A 20,559-nucleotide genomic window follows, 5' to 3' on the forward strand; every position below is an offset into this window, starting at 1 on the left:
GTGAGCTACTAAAAGCCACAAAGACAGATGTCTGTGTGAGCCACTAAAAGCCACATATAACATTGGCTTTGCCTAATCTTCAAGAGTATGGAAAGCAAAAACCGAGAAGACATGAGAATATAAGCAATGCAAGATTGATTGCTTCTTGAAAGAATGATTTCTTCTCAAAAATCATCATATGCTTTTGTAATATTCAATACAAAAACTTGCATTCCCCACATGTATTTGACAAACTCGCATCTAATAAAAGCTAAACTTAAACTGCAATCGTAGATACAAACATGAGATCATAGAACCTTAGTTTTCCATTCTAAACTATGCTCAAATTAAAGAAAAAGATTATTACGAGAAGCACAGAAAACAAATATATGGTGAGATTCTGGTCGGTGACTGATACATTTCTTTTCTTTTTCGTTGTTAGAATTTGTAAGACTGATCACGGTTCCACGCTTAAACAAACATATGGTGAGCTGTACAACATTACTCTGTCGATGAAAGATATCCACTGTATATTAATTGAGAATCATTTAAAAAGTTGTAACCTTAAGTTTGTATTAATCAAAAAGAGTCCATGCTTAGGTTTCACTTTATTAGGATGATAATTTAGCTTACGTGGCAGCTTAAAAATCAATTGAAAAAAATGTTGGTCCAAATCCAATTATTAGGGAACATTATATTAACACAAAATATAAGAAGCGTGTATTCTTTCTTTAAATAAAAGCTACGGAATCACCTAATATGATTAACATATATAGCAATTAATGACTATGAATAAGAAAGATTTGATAACAATTTTTGCATCATTCTTCATTTTTGTTTAATTTTATATTATTAAAAAAATTAAACAATCACATTAACCATATAATAAAAATATATATTTTTTCTTATATGTTATTTTTGAATTTTTTTAAATGACTTTAAACTAGAAAATGAGGAAACCTTATATGTTATATTTTAGTTTTTTAAAAACGACTTTAAATTACAAAAATGAGGAAACCTTATATGTTGTACTTTTCTTATATGTTAGATTTTTTTCTTATATGTTATATTTTGAATTTTTTTTAAACGAGTTTATATTAAAAAAAATGTAAGTTTTCCTTAAGCATACTACTAAAAGCATTAAAATGATATGTATCAATTCGATGGTTGATCTGAAACCTTTCAAAACCATATAGAAGATAAATGTCAAAATATTTCAAATGTGGAAACATTACTGTTCATTTTTTTCAAGAATGTGTTCGGTGGAAAAAAATAAGGTTTTTGTGTCATAATTTGTTTAATGTCCAATCCGATCAACCCATGATATATTAATTATAGTTTTGTTCCATAATTTTTAATAAAAATTGATCCGGTCCATGGAAAAGAAATGATATAATAACAACAAAAAATATTGTATATGTATAAATAAAATGATCAAATATATAAAAAAATTGTCGATAATATATACAAATAAACTTACCCTGCGTAAAACGCATATCTTATCCTAGTTAGTAAGGGTAACTGAAGCTATATGAGAGACAATATCGTTTTAGCAAGTTAATTTCATATTGTATGAATAACTCGAAGTGAATCATAAAGAAAATTTTCATGTTTAGGTAGTTGATGGCATACCTACTCATCGATCAGAAGCAGCTTGACACCAATTAGAATGCCCCTCTCCCTTTTCCAGTTGATCTCGACATCTTCATTGCCAATGAGTCACATCTTCATTGCCAATGAGTCGATTATGGTGCACTCATTGAAAGTGAGAGGCGAGAGAAAACACACACACATATATATATGTTGTGGAGGTGGAGGTGGAGAAATCTCAAGAGCTGCATGCTTTTCAGTTTCTTGAAGTAATGAATGGGTAATTAGGAGCCATATTTATGAGGCTCAGCTGTTGAAGATGAGAAACAGAGAATACGTAAGTGTCCGAGGAAGAGTCAATCCAAGCTTCCAGAAGTGGTCTCGATTTAATTGAGCCAGTACATTACTCTCTGGTTTTAAAATCGATTTGAACCCACATGAAAAAGTCCAATATTGTAAGATTATCGACTGAGGATTAAATGACGTGCTAAGAAAGAAACTTCTGATTGGCTGATTTTTAATCTGACGTGGATGCCCTCTCCTTTGAATAATAGCAACTTTTAGTATTATAAAATGCGTTAGAAAATTATCCAGAACCGAATCAAACAAAGAATCAAGATAGTCCGAATTATCCAAGGTTTTTTACCATAAACTACCCAATATTTTTTTATAAATTAGCGAACTGAATATGAACCAAAATTTTTGTGTAGTTTTATTACTCAAGCCAAACCAAATTGAAAGACTACTACCTAAATCGAATAATTTTTTTTGGTCCTTGAATAGATTCAAAATATCCGTAAAATAACCGATCTGAGCCGACGCCCATGTCTATTGAGAACCCCAGTCTAAAGATCCGACTGGTAGTTTTCTTCGGATAAGATATTGGGCCCTTCTATACCTTGGCCCATTAAAATTACAAGCCTTCTTGTACGACACCGTTTTGCCTCACTCTTCTTCTCTTGTCCTACAAGACAGGGAGGAAGACTGAGGAAAAAGCATAGAAGAGAAGAACCCAGGAAGAAGCGAAGAAATTGAAATCGAATCAAAGATACAGAATCTCGGGAGAATAGATATGGAGGGTTCATCGTCTTCGTCACTGGCCTCCAAATCGGACGGCGAGCTGGAGGAAATGCTCGATCGGATGCTGACTAGGCTCGCCCTCTGCGACGACTCCAAGCTCGAAGCCCTAGTCTCCAAGCTCCTCCCTCTCACCATCTCATCTCTCTCCTCCCAGTCTCCCGCCGTTCGCAACAAGGCAGATTCACTCTTCGACTCGATTCAGTATCTCATGAATTTCAAAATCGAATTTTTGTTTTTGAGATTAATCGTGAAACCCTAATTTTGGCAGGTTCTTGAGATACTGAGTCACGTTAACAAGAGAGTGAAGCACCATCATGAGATTGGTTTGCCCTTGCTGGAGTTGTGGAAGCTGTACACCGACCCTGCTGCGTCTCCTATGGTTAGGAACTTTGCTATTGTGTATGTTGAGATGGCTTTTGAACGAGCTCCTGCTAAGGTTCGATCATCACCTTGTTGGAATTTAGATTTGCTTGTGGAGAGTGGATACGTTTGCTAACCAAATGAGAGTAATGGTTATTGTTTCCTTTTTATAGGAAAGGGAGGATATTGCACCAAAGACACTAGAGAATGTTTCAAAGTTTCCTCAGCAGCACCAAGAGATTATTTTGAGAATTGCCATTAAGGTGGCCTCTCAATCCTCCTTCCTTAACTGTAAATTTGAATATCTGTTTGCTTTTAGTTGTTCAAATTGTTATGCATTACTTAGATGACAAAGACATTTTACTTTATTTTGTCTTGTTGATTACAGAGACAGTTCCTTTTGCATTTTGTTTGTCTATTTGATGGGTTTCTATCTGTTTGTATTTAGTTGTTGAAATTGTTATGCATTACTTAGATGACAGAGACATTTTGTTTGCTTTATTTTGTCTTGTTGATTATAGTCGTAGTTCCTTTTGCATTTTTTGTGTGTGAATTTGTTGCTGGTTAGTGCTGCATATAGTGGAACGATATCAAGTGATTCCTAGAGTGTTTTAAAATTTGATGGTTTTCTATCATTTATGGTGGTTAGTGGTAGTACATAAGGTTTTATGTGGGGAACGACATCAGGTGATTCCTAGAGTGTTATAAAATTTGAAATGTAGGAGAAGACTATTTGGCAAATTAATTGGTAGTGTCTCATCTGGATAGATGATAGTTTTAAAAAGTCTTTTTTTCACTGAACAAAATTATTTGTCTTCAGTATCGTCAAGTTCTAGGTTTGATTTCAGGTTATTGGAGAGTGTCATGCAAGCCGGATCAGTGATGATGTCTCTGTAAAGTATAGTACTCTGATTGCATCTCAGGATAAAGAAATATTTCTGGATTTTTGCCTTCATATGCTTTTGTATCAACCACCTCCTCAAGGGTATGAAATCCATTTCAAGTGTTTTTTTTATATCAGTTATATCTGCATCTAATATGAGTTGCTCGACCTTCTAATTCAGAGGAGGATGTCCTCCTGGGCTTTCAGTTTTTCAAGTTAATCGTATAACGGGAAAGCAAGAATTGAAAGGGGACATGCTTACCAAAAGAAAGGTCTGTTAAGTAACCTGAAACGTATCTCTTTCTGTTGCTGCCAAGCTATACATTGGTCACTAAGGATTTTCTGAAATAAATCTATCATTCTCTTACGCAGTTGGGGATCTTGAATGTCATTGGAACCATGGATTTGCCTGGTGAATCCGTATATCCGTTGTACATTGCTGCATCAGTGGATAGGTATGCTTTCCGGTTTTACAGGCATTATATGCTTTGTTTCTGTTATATGACATGAAATACTATTTTATCACTGCCTTTTTTGCACTGCATTTATACTCTTCGTGGCTCTGAGAGTTTGTGTGAATTTGTTGGTAAAAATCATTCAAGGCAAGAAACCGTAGCTAAAAGAGGGGAAGAGCTTCTTAAAAAGAAAGCTTCTGTAACGAATTTGGATGATCCCAAGTTGATAAAGAGACTCTTCTTACTATTCAATGGTACGTGGTCCTTTTATCCAACAATTTAATTAGATTTTTTTTGCACACTGAAATCACACTTACTCGAAGAAAGCATAAAAATGAGATTTATTTAATCCAGTCCTAGCATCTAGGATCAGGTCTATGTCTACCCTAAGGTTCGTGGATGACATGCCTAGGGCTCATCCTTGACTATACAGACTCTATTGCAAATTTATCATGTCTGATGTAATACAAATTCGTATAAATTTTGGGAGATCTGGAGTGTTGAGGGTTTTCTTCCCGTGTTTGGGTATTTTTTTGGTGATCATGCTAAGTTCACATTCATCAATTTGATATGTATGCAGGCACTACTGCCACTGAACATGCTACTCCAGAACATAGTGTAGCTCCAGGAAACATAGCCTTGAAAATGAAGCTCATGTCTGGTTTCTGTCGTTCTATCGCAGCCGCAAATAGTTTTCCTGCCACATTGCAGTGCATATTTGGTTGTATGTATGGTATGTTGTTTAATATATGTCATACTTACAAAATTGGACTGTCTAGTGGTAAAAGATTTCTGTGACCATGGTCTGTATATATATCTGTTTAGTTAGATAGGGAATATATTGTTTGTTCATAAATAGTGTATATAGTCAGTGGAATTAATGATCTGCGTTTTTACTATTGTAAGAATAATTTAGTTGGTTCCTGACGCTAGTTTATCGTTGAAGAGGATTCAATTATTACTGATCAGGAATTATTTAGTCTCTTGGTGCAGTTAAAAGAGTTACATGTTCTCTATGAATTGGGTTTTTCATTTTTTGTTTTTTCATGTTGATTACTGAGTACTTTTGCTATCTGCCTTGCTTTCATGGGACAGGAAGTGGAACGACCTTAAGGCTAAAGCAAATGGGAATGGAGTTCACCGTGTGGGTTTTTAAGCATGTAAAGTCATTCTTTTAAATGCTTCAGCTTGCTATTATGTATGTTTTGTGCAATAGTAGGGAGTATGAAATACATATTCATTCTTTTTGTGAAGAAATAACTCAATATCTTCTTCTCAACTCAATGTTATATGTTATTATAGAAAATGCCATGAAGGACCATACTAATCTCTGACGATGTCCCCTTCTCTTTTTCATTTTGGGTTTTCGAGTCTTTCTTTCTGAATTTGCTAATACTTGTGTCATTGGACTTTTTTATTGAAATGCAGGGAAAAATAGATCAACTGAAACTTATGGGCCCTGTTATACTGAATGCTATTCTGAAAATGCTCGACGGAACAGGCTCAGAAGCAGGTCAGCTTTTTAGGAAAAAGTCCTTAGTTTCCTTGTTCAAAAGTGGATTTAAATAAATATGTTATGCTTTCCTTCAGATGCTCTATCAAGGGAGACCAAAACGTTTTCTTTTCAAGCAATTGGTTTGATTGCACAACGTTTGCCTCAGCTTTTTAGGTAAGGAATTCATTCTATTGCCCTACACTGCTGTCATTTAACTGACATTTTATTTGTTGTGAACTTAACTTACAGGGAAAAGACTGAAATGGCAGTTCGTCTTTTTAACGCATTGAAGTTAGAAACCCAATCTCTTCGTTCAACTATCCAGGAGGCAATCATCTCTCTTGCTGCTGCATACAAGGTTTGCTAGTTTAAAGTTATGTCCACGATTAATCTTCTCATTTTCCGTTTTGATCTTCTGGCATCAAAAGCTTATGCTATGTTATCCTTTTCTGTTTTGTATTCTTCTGGAAACTAACCATGTCAGTTTTGGTAATCATCTCTTTAGGACTCCCCAGAGAAAATTCTCAAGGATTTGGAGGTGCTTCTGTTAGAAAATTCTTTGGCGGTATGGATACTTTTCAGATATAATTTATTTAGCTAATTGCGCCACTGAGTTCGATTTTGTTACCAAGTTTTCTCGGTTATATAAAATCTGTTATCTTTGTGGCTTATATTGGACAGGAACAAAATGAAGCAAGGTTTTGTGCGTTGCGATGGGCAACTTCTTTGTATGATTCACAACATTGTCCAAGTCTGTATATTTGCATGCTCAGCGCAGCAGATATGAAGCTAGATATAAGGTACTGGATTTTATCTTATGTCATTGCGTACTGTTGTGATTGTTGCATGTTGAATTGCGAAAAATGAGTTTATGAATGTTTACGGAGAAAGCTCTCCAGGTCTGTTTTTCTTAACCTCCTAATAGGTTCTTCTTACTAGTACACATATTTTATAACAATTCAAATCTGAAATAAAATTCGGCTTATTAGGAAGGGCTCCTAATTGAGCGTTAAAGTGTTTGAACTTTGATGTAAAAAAAAAGTGCTTGAACGTTTTATAGTGGAGGGTATACAATCTTTTTAGTCTGCTCTTTTCATTCCAGTGTTGTAGTAAATTTGTGAGTTCTGTATACCTTAAGATTAGGCATTTGACGGACTGACAGAATGACTTTCATGCTGAAACAAATCCTCTTCCGTGGATCCACCATGACATAATCCACAATGCTTCATTTGTTTCTGGTTCTTGATAATTATTGAATTGATGTGTATTATTCCATTTTTCTACGTTCAGGGAACTAGCACTTGAAGGACTCTTTCTGAAAGAAGAAGGTCGCAGTATAGTCTCTAATCATGACCACAAATACCCAAAGTTCGTTGAGATGCTGGAGTACATTCTCAAGCAACAGCCCAAACTGTTGGATTCATCAGAAATGAGAAGCCAGAAACTTCTCTTTCCGTCGCAAGTATATGTGGTCATGATTAAGTTTCTAGTGAAGTGTTTTGAGTTACAGATGGAGGAGATCAATACCCAGGCAGTTGGGACTGAATTTTTGTCTTCGGCGCAAAGAATGTGTTTGTTATTGGAACATTCCCTGGCATTCGAAGGCTCGGCTGAGTTGCATGCTTGCGCTTCCAAAGCTTTGGTTTCAGTTGGCTCTTACCTTCCGGAGGTCTGCTTTCTGATTATTCTTTCATTTTCCTCTTTTTTTCCTCTTTTCGCAGATCAAATCTATTCTAAACTAACCGTCCATCTTTTTTTCTTCACATGAAGATGGTTGAAGTTTACTGTTCTCAAAAAGTTGTATGGCTAAGGCGTCTGCTTAGTCATACAGACTTGAGTACTCGTGAATCTGCATCACGATTACTCGGAATGGCATCCTGTGCTCTTTCTGATGCCGAATCATGTTCCTTGCTTTCTGAATTGATAGCTTCGGTTTCTCAACCACCGCAGAAGTTAAGGTGTTGTTCTTTTCTTTTGGAATCTATGTTGCAACTAAGCTTGTGGCTGCAGGAAGTAGACACTTCATCATTTTTTAAAGCTAACCTTTTGATTTCTTAGGTTCGAGGCACACCATGGGGGGTTATGCGCTGTAGGATATGTTTCAGCACACTGCTTATATAGAATACCCGCTGTAAGTGATTTTGATTTTCTTATACCCACCTATATGATTGTTGTGGCATAAGTTTGGTGATATCCCTGGTACTATGAATCTGAATCCTATATGTCTTTCTTTTGTTGCATCCTAATTAGCCTGTGGTATGACATCCAGATACTGTTACTGCCCATCCTTGACTATTTAGTTGCTTGGACATGCTAAGTCACAAATTTAGCCGTAACATCGAGCTCTCTTGTTTAGGAACCGTTTCCATTTACTAGGTGGTTTGCTTCACGTAGAAATAACCCATTGGCAAAGAAACTTATTGTCTTATTTGCATGTCGGAAAAATAAAATGAGAATACATTGACATGGCTTGGTGATTCTAATGAATATACTAGTCCCTCTGGCAATTCTTACCATTGAATTACTAAAACAGTTAAGAAGATGCTGTTCCTCTTTCTTCTCATTTGTTCTCTTCATGTCCATTCTTCAAAATTTTGCTTCAGATAAATAAAATAGCTAATGCAGAAGTCTGATCTGTCACTCTTCAGATCTCTTGGTTTATCTTTCCTTTCTCTTTTAGGAAATGTCTGTCCGATGTAGTAGTTTTTGATACGCTGTACTACAATTATTAGACACCAATCACGGGCTAAATCTTGTGCGTTAGTGCTAAATCACGTTTGCCAGCTTAATAAGTCTCAACATCTGTTTTTGAAATGGCTACATACTTTCAATGTTTTGATAGTATCATGATTAGAATTTCCGCTAAACAGGTTTCTGAAGCGGTTGTTCAAAATGCGGTTAAATGCTTGGTGGATGTTGTTAACTCGGAGACTGCACCACTGGCTTCTGTTGCTATGGAAGCTCTGGGTCATATTGGAATCTGTGGCCCATTACCTCTTCTTGTTAATGATTCTAGTCCAGGTCAGTTTATACCAATAGCCTGTCTGTATCTTGTATGTCCGAGTTTCAGTTGATTGACTTGCTCTATCAGGGACTCAAGTGCTGGAAGTTCTGCAAGAAAAATTGAGCAAGCTACTCTCTGGTGATGATATAAAATCAGTTCAGAAAATTGCCCTTTCTCTTGGACATATCTGTTCAAATGAAATGTCATCTTCGCACTTGAAGATAGCGCTTGATCTTTTATTTAGCCTTTCACGCTCTAAGGTGGGATTGTTAGCCACTACCCTCTGTCCTTTTTATTCGATTAAAGAGAGAACTTAATAAGCCTCTATATTTTGTCATTTGTTTTTGTTGGCCAGGCTGAAGAAATTTTGTTTGCTGCGGGTGAGGCGTTATCTTTCCTCTGGGGTGGTGTACCAGTTACTGCTGATATGATTCTGAAAACGAATTATACATCTCTTTCTACGGACTCAAATTTTCTGATGCGAGAAGTTAAATCTTTGTCAAAGAAATTGTCTGATGCCAAAACTGGTGATGAAGATAGCCGTGTCACGACCAGAGAAACAATTTCTGGAAAGCTCTTTGATACTCTTCTATACAGTAGCAGGAAGGATGAACGATGTGCTGGAACCGTATGGATGCTGTCTTTGATCATGTACTGTGGCCAACATCCATCAATACAACTAATGCTTCCTAAAATTCAGGTTAGCAAGCGGCAACTTAATCTTCTTTTTGTAGTTGTAACCTTATTCTTTTACTGCACTCATGGGCATTTGTTAACTTCCCCTGTACCATCACAACCAAAAAGAAAATCAAGACCTTGTCATTCCAATTTGTTTAGATGCATTACCCAGTTGGATACTGGAATTGTTATGCCCATTACTATTTTAACACGAAACGTGGTATCATCTTTTGCTGCCAAGTAACTGCTGTGAACACCATTCTGGGTAGAAGAAGCTTGTACAAACTGCTGGTTAACATAAATATTTTTTTGCAGGAGGCTTTCTCACACTTGTTAGGTGACCAGAATGAACTTACACAGGAGCTGGCATCCCAGGGCATGAGCATTGTCTATGAACTTGGTGATTCATCAATGAAGCAAAGTCTGGTAGATGCTCTGGTTAATACCCTAACTGGCACAAGCAAAAGAAAACGAGCTATAAAGGTATAATCTATTCATCGAGGCCCTTCCTATGGTACTCCAGGTTTTGTATTTGGTCCTCAAAGTATTTTTTTTATCCAGCTTGATGAAGAGACTGAAGTGTTTCAAGAGGGCTCTATCGGTGAGAGTCCCAGTGGAGGGAAGATTAGCACGTACAAGGAGCTTTGTAATCTTGCAAATGAAATGGGGCAACCAGATTTGATTTACAAATTTATGGACTTAGCCAATCACCAAGCATCTCTTAATTCGAAGAGAGGAGCTGCTTTTGGGTTCTCCAAGATAGCCAAACAAGCAGGAGATGCTCTTCGACCACATTTGCGATTGTTGATTCCGAGGTTGATCCGATACCAGTATGATCCTGACAAAAACGTGCAGGTTAGATTACTACGTTTCCAGAATATGACTTGTTATTAGCGGGCGTTATTCACATAGGGGCCCAATTGATTCTGAAATGCTCATAATATTATTGTTTAGTCTATGCTGTTAATTTATTTGCATACTGATAATATTTCATCGTACCCATTGTATATTCATCCTTGGTCTAACGACTAGAAATTGGCTTGTTTAAATTGAACGGAGTGGCACCTCATAGCATTTTTAATCACATTTTCGTTGCTATTTTAATTAGTGGCTTGTTCAATTTTACAAAAGAAATATTTGAGCTGTTGCTATTTTACAAGCCGCAAGAATCACTTAGGTCCTGTAGACATTCTTTTGATTTGTTGAATCAAATCTTTCTATACGAAGAGCAATGAAAGTTGGTTTACTAAAAGGTGGCCAAAAGGGTGTTTTTATTTCTTTTTTTTATAACTGCTAACTTTCATGTAATCTTGGCAGGATGCTATGGCACACATCTGGAAAGCACTTATACAAGACCCTAAGAAAGCTGTTGATGAACATTTGAATCACATCTTTGATGATCTGCTAGTACAATGTGGTTCACGGCTTTGGCGCTCCCGTGAGGCATCCTGTCTTGCCCTTGCTGATATTATTCAAGGTCGGAAATTTGACCAGGTAAGATCTTCTTTTTGTAATAGATAATTAAAATTAAGCTTATCGTTGCTTCGCGTCTGCATACTGCATTGGTATATGAAGTTAGTCTCCATATATTTAGCACGGTTCTGGTTTTATAGACAATAATATATGCATTGGAGTATATGATACATATACACCCAGCTTCATGGTTGTTTCTTGTTTTGTACATTAACATTACTGTTCCATTAAATTATCTTAGTGGTTTTTGTTTTCACACTTATGTTATTAAAGGTTGGGGAGCATTTGAAAAGACTTTGGATAGCTGCTTTCCGTGCTATGGATGACATCAAAGAGACTGTGAGAAATGCTGGTGATAAGTTATGTCGTAGCGTGACATCCTTAACAATAAGGATTTGTGATATCACGCTCACCGAAATATCAGATGCAAGACAGGCAATGGATATTGTTCTCCCGTTTTTACTTTCAGAAGGGATAATGAGTAAAGTCAGCAGTGTTCGGAAGGCTTCAATTGCAGTTGTTATGAAGCTTGCAAAGGTTAGCCCTAACTTTGATAGATTGATGATCTAGGAGAGTTGTGCTCATATCATTTGTTTCTGTTGCATTTCGGTATGTTTCCGTATCATGTCTGTATCTCAAAGATATTATTGTGACATTAATAGTAGTATATTTATTTCAATACAGCTGAGTTATCAGTAGTCCCAGATAGCAGAAATTAATAGTAGATAATAGGTATGTTTAATTTTAGTGCTTTTGGTTGGGAGGACATATATAAGATGAATGTTAGTAAAACAAACGAGCATCTTATACTTTTTACGTGTGTGTGTTCTTTCAATTTGACTCCTAACATGAAAAATTAATCAAATTTGACTTGTATATCATTGCATGTTCTGTACTTCAGAAATGATTTGTGCTGTTTGTTTTCGTTTGCAGGGTGCAGGAGTTGCCCTCCGTCCACATCTATCAGACTTAGTTTGCTGTATGTTGGAAAGTTTGTCTAGTCTTGAAGACCAAGGACTTAACTATGTTGAGGTATCATTTAATGTCGGCAGCTCCAGTTTGAATTTTTGCTTACCCTGACATCGTATTAAGTTTAAACTTTTCGTGTTTCAGTTGCATGCTGCTAATATTGGCATAGAAACCGAGAAACTTGAAAATCTACGAATTTCATTCTCGAAAGGCTCTCCAATGTGGGAAACTCTTGATATCTGTATTAATATAGTGGATACTGAGTCACTTGAGCAGTTGATCCCTCGTCTCACTCAACTTGTTCGAAGTGGTGTTGGCCTCAATACGAGGTCAGTTATTCAAAACATTCTACAGTAAAGAATTCATTCTTCTACAACCTTTACTTGTGACTTGTAAAGAGTTCCCGAGAGAGTACTGAATTCACATAAGGTAGACTTAAGTAACTTTAGCCATTCACTTAGTTTGTATAAGTGACGTAATTCCATACCTTCTTACCCATCCTAAATTCCTAATGGACTCGGTTAACTGCTTCAGTGTAGTGTATGATTTTTGTCTCTACTATTAGATTTCATATAGTTAATTGTAGATGTTGATATTTCGTGGAATTTTTATTTTCTTCAACAGGGTTGGTGTTGCCAGCTTTATCTCATTACTAGTGCAGAAAGTAGGTACCGAGATAAAGCCGTTCACTGGAATGCTGCTTAGACTTTTGTTTCCTGTTGCCAAGGAAGAGAAAAGTTCTGCTGCAAAACGTGCCTTTTCGAGTGCTTGTGGCGTTGTATTGAAGTATTCTAGTCCCTCTCAAGCTCAAAGCTTAATTGAAGAAACTGCAGCTCTTCACTCTGGTGATAGAAGCTCCCAGATCGCATGTGCGAGTCTTTTTAAGAGCTTCTCATCTACAGCTTCTGATATTATGAGCGGTCATCAGTCGGCTATTGTTCCAGTCATATTTCTTTCCAGGTAAACAGTAGGAACTGCTATTCTATATTTATGTTTAGGTGAACCATAAGAATTGCATATTGCTGAGTCTGATGCATGTGAGAGAAATTGCATAACGATCTTCTAACCTGATAATAACTGATATTGTTTTGAATTACGATAAAAAAACTATAGCTGTAAATCGGAATTCATGTGTTCAGTACCATCGCCTAGTAAGATCCACACATTATTTTGAAATTTCGGCAGATAGTATCTTTTCTCTCTTACAAAGATTTGACAGCTCTCTTACAAAGATTTGACAGATTTGTCTAGACGCAGATACTTCATTACAGAATAAGTTATCGTTATTTTCGCAATATTAGAGAAGCTTATAGTTATTATAAATTTCAGATTTGAGGATGACAAACAGATTTCAAGCCTCTTTGAGGAGGTGTGGGAAGACATCACAAGTGGTGAAAGGGTCACGTTGCAGTTGTTTCTGCAAGAAATTGTGAATCATATTTGTGAGAGCATTACATCATCCTCGTGGGCTAGCAAAAAGAAGGCAATTCTCTCTCTTTTTGTACTAATTGATATTTTACCGCTGGCGCTGTGTTGTATTCATAGAAGATTTAAACTTGCTTTCAGGCTGGTAAGGCAATTTCCAAGCTAACTGAAGTCTTGGGTGAATCACTATCGCCGCAACACAACAAATTGCTGCAGTGTCTTATCAATGAAATGCCTGGACGCTTATGGGAGGTAGGACCAGTTCTTTCATTCTAATATTTACCTTCCTTTTTCTTTTCCGTGGTGGTTCATAAAAAAGTTGAATATGAAATTTATAGCAGAAGGATTAAATTTGAGACGATAAATATTTTGTTTCTCCAGTAAAAAATTAGAGCTCTGCTCTACTTGTCCTTATGGAGGGCACATTTTCTAAAGTAATATTGTATTCACAGGGAAAGGATGCTCTTTTGGATGCCCTTGGTGCTCTTTCAGTCTCTTGCCACGAGGCAATAACTAAGGAGGATCCTAAAACTCCCACTGTAATATTGGATCTGATATGTTCTGCATGTAGAAAGAAAGTCAAGAAATATCGCGAGTCAGCCTTTTCTTGCCTGGAGAAGGTAAGTAAGTTGCGGTTTATTAGGCAAAAGTGAACAGATGTGATAATGCAGTTCTTACACAACGTTATTTGGTCAGTGTGTCCTTTGAATAATTTGATTTTTTTTTGTTTATGTTATCAGGTCATAATAGCTTTTGGCAATCCAGAGTTCTTCAACGCCGTTTTCCCAATGTTATATGAGATGTGTAATACTGCCTCCGTCAAAACGAATTCTCAAGTCCAGTCTGCAAGTGATACTGTCAAAACAGGTTGCTACATAACCAATGGACAATCCCATTATTCCTATACTTTGATTGATAGCATCATTTTCCTGGTCACATTGGATATTATGTTTAGTAAAAATTGTTGAAACTTTTAGCTGGGTGAGTACAAACTTAAGATTAGGAAATTTGTGGTAGAAATAGTCCGTTTAACGTCAAAGTGTTGCCTCCAGAAGATTATAGTTTAACCATAATGATACATCCCTTAGCTCAGTGTATAGCTAATACAGGAAATAGGCACTATGCCATCAGAAACTTGTCTTTGTAATCTGAACAGTTCGTCCACCCTTTGTTTTCAGAATCAGAAAAAGGAGAAGACGGACAAGTCCCACTTGAGAAAATTATGGACTGCGTCAAGTCATGCATCCAAGTAGCAACCGTAGATGACATTATCAGCCGGAAAGCTGATTTGATTCATGTTCTTCTAATTTCCTTATCACCTGGTTTTCTATGGAATGGTACTGGTTTCTTCTCTCACTTTATTTTCCATTAAACGTTTTGTTACGGGCTTAACCAATCTGACTTTCCTTTGGCAGTAAAAATGTCTGGGATTTCATGTCTGGGAAAGCTTTGCTCAAGGTTTCAGAGTCTATGGAATGACTCTATGGATGGCCTTGTACCTAGTGATGCCACAAAATTCGCTCATGAGGTAACCAATCACATCTACCACACGTGTATACTTTAGACTCTTTTCTAAGTATTCCGCTTGCTTTTTTCAGTTATTTCACTCGCTGGTTCCTAAACTACTGGAATGCATAAACACAGTGAAGATAGCACAGGTATGTTCTTGTCTGCGTTGTGTTGGATTTTCTCTAATAAATTGCACCAAATGAAAACAAACCAAAATTATGATTTGGTGTTTTTTCTGTCACGGCAAGAACTCGTATCATTAGGGCATAGATAACGTTAATACTTGGAAGTGGATGTTCTTATTAGGTTATAGGAGTGTAAGATCGGTCTATCCCTTTCGATAAGCAGAGCATTTAAGAACAAGAACCGATAGAATATATTGTTAGCAATGGTTTGTATATGGAAATGATATTTGATTGATCTTCATATATTATCATTTGCATGCACTTGAGAAAACCAAAATGAAAATGTAGTATAATATTTGTCTTTTAAACTAAATCTTAATTGGAATCATCAGGTTCATGTGGCTACTTCGCAATGCATGCTTGAGCTCATCGAAGTGTATAGCAAGGTGTCGACATTGCATCCTGTGGAAGTAGATTTCAAGGGTGAGATTAACTCTTTGATTGAACTAGAGAAGAGTGAAGAAGCTAAGTCGTTGTTGAGAAAATCCAGAGATGCGCTTGCAATTCTCTCCTAAGTAAAGCTCAGAGAAGAGTTTAGTTTCTATGCCTTGACATTATGTTTTATACAAGTTCCATTTCTTTTTAAAAAGTTAAACTTGTCGTCTAAGCCGAGGTGTAATAAAAGATGTTGTATTTACAAGATATGTAGACAAGTTAGTTTTCCAAAATTCAAATCTTTTTTTTTTTGGCTTTTATGGAATCAGTCATTCAGAAATGAATATAACTAAATAGCCTATCTATTTCGAATATGTATGAAGTCGCTGTCGCTCTCCCTCTCTCAATCTTTTTCAGCAGCCTCTAATCCTTAATCCCACTAATAGATTTAGCAAACAGAAAGTAAAGTCTCGTCAGTGAGCTCAGATAACAATCATGCTCATCTATGACCCATTTGGAGAAGGCTGCTTTCCCGTCCAAAAGGTACAGTTTTGAGATTTATATACAAACTTTTGTTTTGGTTAGATTCATTTAACCGGAGTTGTTCATTTGCTGGCTTTGGTTTCTCTTAAATTTTATCCCAAAAAATTATTGGCGTGGCTCTGTTTTTGGTTAAATTTTAACAGATTTTGGATTAAGGGAAAACGAACCAAACCAGAAACAATTTTTGTATATCAAATATTTGTAACAGAACCGATCCGGAACCGGAACCGGAACCGAGAGAAATTAACCCGAAACCGAACCGGAAAATTATAAATATCTTGATGGACCGAATCTCTAAGTTCCAAAGGAATCAGAACCTATAAAACCAGACCTGAACCAGAAACGGATATTTTGAATGCCCATGCCTTATCTTTTTTGTGCACAAAGTTAAACAAAACTTTAACTGAACTTGTTACCAACCATATTTAGCTCAAATAAGTAAGTCTGTTATTTTCTCTCTCTATAATTCCCGGGAAATAATGTTTACCATTTCTCTCTCTCTCTCTGAATTTTGTCTTAGTTGTATTTTCTCTCACCTTGATTCCTCAGAATTTATTTTTGTCACAGACTTCACGATTGGTTACTTGATTAATTATTCTTTCTGAATCCAGCCCACTTCCTCCATTTCTCTGTTTCTGTTGTTCCTTTTTTTTCCTTTTCATCTCCAGATGTCACATTTGGTTTGCGGTAAAGAAGAAAAGGAAAACGTTTTTGATTCATTCTCTTGATAAATGGCTTTTCTTGATTCTGTGTTGAGACATTGGAGCCTCCTCCACATTTTGTTTCTCTCCCTATCTTTATGTTTCCTCCTCGTCAGATCACAAGAACCACCTTTCTTTGCACAACCTCCACCACCACCTCCACCACCTCCTCCACCTCCACCACCACCACCACCACCTCCTCCGCCACCACCACCGCCTTCTTCTGCACCTCCACCACTTGTCAATGTGACAGACATTTTTCCACCACCTCCAGTAGCAGAGACAATTGTGCCTCTGCCTTCACCTGCTCCTCAACAGCAGCCTCCGCAGCCCAGGTCAGAATCCCTTCCACCGCCTCCTGAGCCACGGAGGTTTGGATCACCAGATGAACCAAAGAGAGGTGGATTAAACAAAGGGGAGACGGTGGGACTAGTCTTTGCAGGGTTAGCAGCAATGTTGCAGGTCTTGGTTGTTGTCTTCTTGGTTCTCAAAAGAAGACAACTTCTCCAGCTCAAAGAAACTCAATGACAATGGTAGCAAAGTCTGAATTGACACACAGCTTACTTTGTTAGTTTCAGAGGTCATTTAAGAAATGTTGGTTAGAGTGATGAAGAACAGAGAGGAGAAACAGCAAAGTGTTTACTAACAATGTAAAAATCTTTTCTCTAGGATTCTTTAATGATTTGCACAAATGGTTTTCTCTTTCAAGATAAATCTAATAGATGTGTTCCAAGGTGCATTCTTATGTAATGATGATGGTTCAAACAACATTTCTATATAAGATATCCTCAAATAGTTATGTATAACGATGGCGTTTATGTACAAAAGACAAACCAAACTTTTGAATCTAAAAGGACTAAGCAGTACCTTCTCTTTGAAACCTCACAACATTCTCTTCTATATCAACGATAGAAAAATTTTACTTGTTGAAACAGGCTTGAATCTGTCTCTCTTTAGAAAGAATATACAACGGATGACTCTAGCGACCCGAGAAAACAAGAACAAGCACGGTGATCAGCAGTGCAACGGTGAATATCAAAGCCTGTGAAAAATGCACACTTTTGTTAGCAATACTCTTTATTACAGCTGATCAAGAAAGGATGTGTGTGTGTGTGAGAGAGAGAGAGACTCACAGCAATAGCAGAGGCAGCAAGACCAGATCTCTCACGTGGATCCCTACGGTAATAGTTAGTGAGGTATAGAAATGTGGCAAAGTACCACGCAAACGGGAAGAAGAACCCAAGAAGAAACCTAACATCAAAGAGGTTGGTCAAATGAATCTGCGGCTGATTTAAGCAAAAAGACAAGACAACAATAATGTGGAAGAAAGACACTCACGAGAGCCATCCGATTCCAAGACCAAAGCAAGGAAGAGGCTTATAGAAGAGTCCTCCTAACTCATTGCCCTCCTCATCACCACCATCACGGATCAGAACATACTTTCCTTTCTTTTGTTCCTCTACATCTGCTTTAACAACATACAATATCCCCAAGGGATTTTGATTATTTCAACAGTTACCAACCAATCATACAGAGATATAGACCGAACATTACTTACTCTCATTCATGGCGAAATAATATCTTCCCTGTCGCCAAGAAACCTGAACATCAATCAAACAGACATTTCTCATGTAATAAAAGACAAAGCTGAGTCCTTTACAATACAGTTTTTTTCTAAGGAAACACCAAGCTGATTCCTTTTGGATACTGAACATCTGAAGCACAACGAGAAATCTCAGGAAAGATACATTCCCAGATTTATATTGTGATAATCCAATTACAAAAGAGAGTAGAAAAACAACGAATAAACCCAAAAAGGACGAATCTTTTTGTTTTTTTCTAAGTAAAATTTGCAAAAAAAAAAAGAGGGAAGGAGAAAGTACCTGGAAAATTGCAGAAAAAAAGATGGATCGATCGAGAGAGAGAGAGAGAGACTGCCTGAGAGATTCGGGGACCGTCACCTACGGGAATGAGAGATTCTTGCCTTTCTTTCTCTTTCGTTGCCTTCTTCTCTATTTTTTTTTTTTTCCTCAACATAACAAAACGGCAGTAAAAAAAACAATTTTTACAAAAACTCAATATTATTTCAATTAACAAATATAAATAATACTTCGTCCGTTTTAAAAAAAATCAATATTTTTTAAAATTTTAATTTTTATATTTCTGAGGTATTAATTAATGGTAAATCATAAACTTCAAAAATTATAATTTTATTTATTAAAATTTTATTGGTTAAAATTTTTGTTGGAAATAGTTATTTTACAAAAAAAAATGCATTGGTAATCAAAATTTAATATGTTTTTGTGTGAAAAAATTTAAAACATACTTTTTGAAACGGATGGTCTCCAAATATATTTTCAACATATAAAACTAGGCCTGAAACTTTTATCCGAGATCCGGATTCGATCTGGGATTCGATCCGAGATTCGATCCGGATCCGACCCGAAAATTTGGATATCCGGAGGGATCGAATCCGGATCCGGATAGTAAAATTTTGGATCCGTCAAAGCCGGATCCGGATCCGGATATCCGGATACGTAAGTTATATTAATAAATATTTCAAAAATAGCAATATCTATATATAAAAATTAATTTTATTTAATATATTTTCGTTTTTATAATAGTATATATAAATTTTATGTAAATTTTGTAATATTATACATAGAAATAATAAAAAACATTATATATTTTTATTTTTAAATTATTGTTCATATTATATATATATATATATATTAATATTATTTTTTATTTATTTTAAGAATCCGGATCTGGATATCCGTCGGATATTACAATTTTTAGAACGATATCCGACACCCGGATATCCGAAAATCCCGGATCCGGATAAGGATAGTAAAATTATGGATCCGCCGGATAAGGATCCGGATCCGGATACCTCAAAATTGCCCGGATATCCGATCCATCCCAGACCTGTATAAAACCCAAAAAAATCTTTGTCCAAAAAAAAAAAAACCAAAAAATCAAAATGGTACAGTGTTAAACCAGATAAATGTGAGAATAGAGACTCTAATGTGTTCTTTTGTCACTGACTCACTGGTGTTGTTGGTTCTTTCTCTCATTGCATCGAACTCGTATGCAGAAACAATATAAGCTCTTATAGTTAGGACGAAGAGATACAAGCAAGAAGGGAGGGCTATAATGCACATCTGCAACATGAGTAAGAGTAAGAGACTAAGCGATACTAAACCATGAAAAATCTTTCCCAAGTTTTGGCTTTCCCATTGTGCTGGTTTTCGTAGTTGACAAACTAATAGACACTGGCTGGCACCTATATAACAGAAGTAACTGACAAGAAGATCACATATAATTATATACATTGCTAGAGGTTTGTTTATGTAAAACGGGCTCAGTAACTCAGTAAGAAGAAACACTACTACAGAAAACAGCAAGGACTTACAGAGTCACTGGTGAAAAACCAAGACGGGCACTGAAAGCATCTGCAGACCATTAAAGAAAAAAACATGTTGAAGCTACAAGCCGAGGGTACTTGTGAGGTTTGGTCAAGCCCATCAGCTTTTTCAACGATGGACCGGCTTGCACAAGTTACATGCATACCAAACCCTTTAGATCGAATGTTAATATAACAGGTGCGTTATGTCAAGTGCCGATAGAACGGTTCTTTTTCTTCAGTAACAAGCGATCACGCAACATGGTTATTCAAGCTGCACAAGAGAGAGACAAAGATAAATCAGTATTCAGAGAAGCATAAAGAATATAGTTGAGCTCATATTGTTCTATCTTAGAGGCTTTGACACTAATTGTATTCGCTTGGTGTTTTAACCATCGTGGTTCTATAAGTGATTGGTTCTTGTAACACTTTATTGATCTAGTGGAGTT

The 20,559-nt window shown here is 36.5% G+C and overlaps 3 protein-coding genes across 5 annotated transcripts; 2 read left to right on the top strand and 1 right to left on the bottom strand.

Moving 5' to 3' along the window:
• The first annotated feature begins 2,534 nt into the window (after positions 1–2,534).
• Positions 2,535–15,753, top strand: LOC106453422 (proteasome adapter and scaffold protein ECM29). Its single transcript, XM_013895673.3, has 35 exons — positions 2,535–2,824; positions 2,918–3,085; positions 3,183–3,272; positions 3,858–3,994; positions 4,074–4,164; positions 4,265–4,347; positions 4,495–4,601; positions 4,928–5,080; positions 5,443–5,507; positions 5,776–5,860; positions 5,938–6,016; positions 6,092–6,200; positions 6,348–6,407; positions 6,524–6,642; positions 7,133–7,511; positions 7,613–7,800; positions 7,901–7,973; positions 8,713–8,863; positions 8,934–9,106; positions 9,202–9,546; positions 9,840–10,007; positions 10,086–10,379; positions 10,842–11,018; positions 11,271–11,534; positions 11,931–12,029; positions 12,111–12,295; positions 12,591–12,926; positions 13,296–13,449; positions 13,533–13,643; positions 13,844–14,011; positions 14,132–14,258; positions 14,570–14,728; positions 14,807–14,919; positions 14,990–15,049; positions 15,418–15,753. The coding sequence occupies exons 1-35, from the start codon at positions 2,642–2,644 to the stop codon at positions 15,598–15,600; spliced, it is 5,436 nt and encodes a 1,811-aa protein (XP_013751127.2). The 5' UTR covers positions 2,535–2,641; the 3' UTR covers positions 15,601–15,753.
• Positions 15,673–18,780, bottom strand: LOC106375021 (60S ribosomal protein L18a-like protein). Of its 3 annotated transcripts, XR_002656599.2 has the most exons (6): positions 18,588–18,733; positions 18,263–18,305; positions 18,043–18,172; positions 17,838–17,955; positions 17,572–17,746; positions 15,673–17,247 (listed from the first exon to the last, which is right to left on the bottom strand). XR_002656599.2 is itself a non-coding variant. In XM_013814923.3 (5 exons), exons 2-5 carry the CDS (start codon positions 18,270–18,272, stop codon positions 17,684–17,686), a joined length of 318 nt encoding a protein of 105 aa, XP_013670377.2. In that variant the 5' UTR covers positions 18,273–18,305; positions 18,588–18,780; the 3' UTR covers positions 17,461–17,683. The 3 variants fall into 3 exon arrangements, 2 of the variants coding, with proteins under 2 accessions (XP_013670377.2, XP_013670376.2); XM_013814923.3 differs by lacking the exon at positions 15,673–17,247 and having other exon boundaries at positions 17,461–17,746; positions 18,043–18,169; positions 18,588–18,780; XM_013814922.3 differs by lacking the exon at positions 15,673–17,247 and having other exon boundaries at positions 17,461–17,746.
• On the top strand, positions 15,964–17,325 carry LOC106378548 (leucine-rich repeat extensin-like protein 3). Its single transcript, XM_013818661.3, has one exon. It carries the CDS (start codon positions 16,735–16,737, stop codon positions 17,230–17,232), a length of 498 nt encoding a protein of 165 aa, XP_013674115.2. The 5' UTR covers positions 15,964–16,734; the 3' UTR covers positions 17,233–17,325.
• Positions 18,781–20,559: the final 1,779 nt, after the last annotated feature.

The sequence above is a fragment of the Brassica napus genome, chromosome C3 (genome assembly GCF_020379485.1).
Source record: "Brassica napus cultivar Da-Ae chromosome C3, Da-Ae, whole genome shotgun sequence".
Taxonomy (NCBI): Eukaryota; Viridiplantae; Streptophyta; class Magnoliopsida; order Brassicales; family Brassicaceae; genus Brassica; species Brassica napus.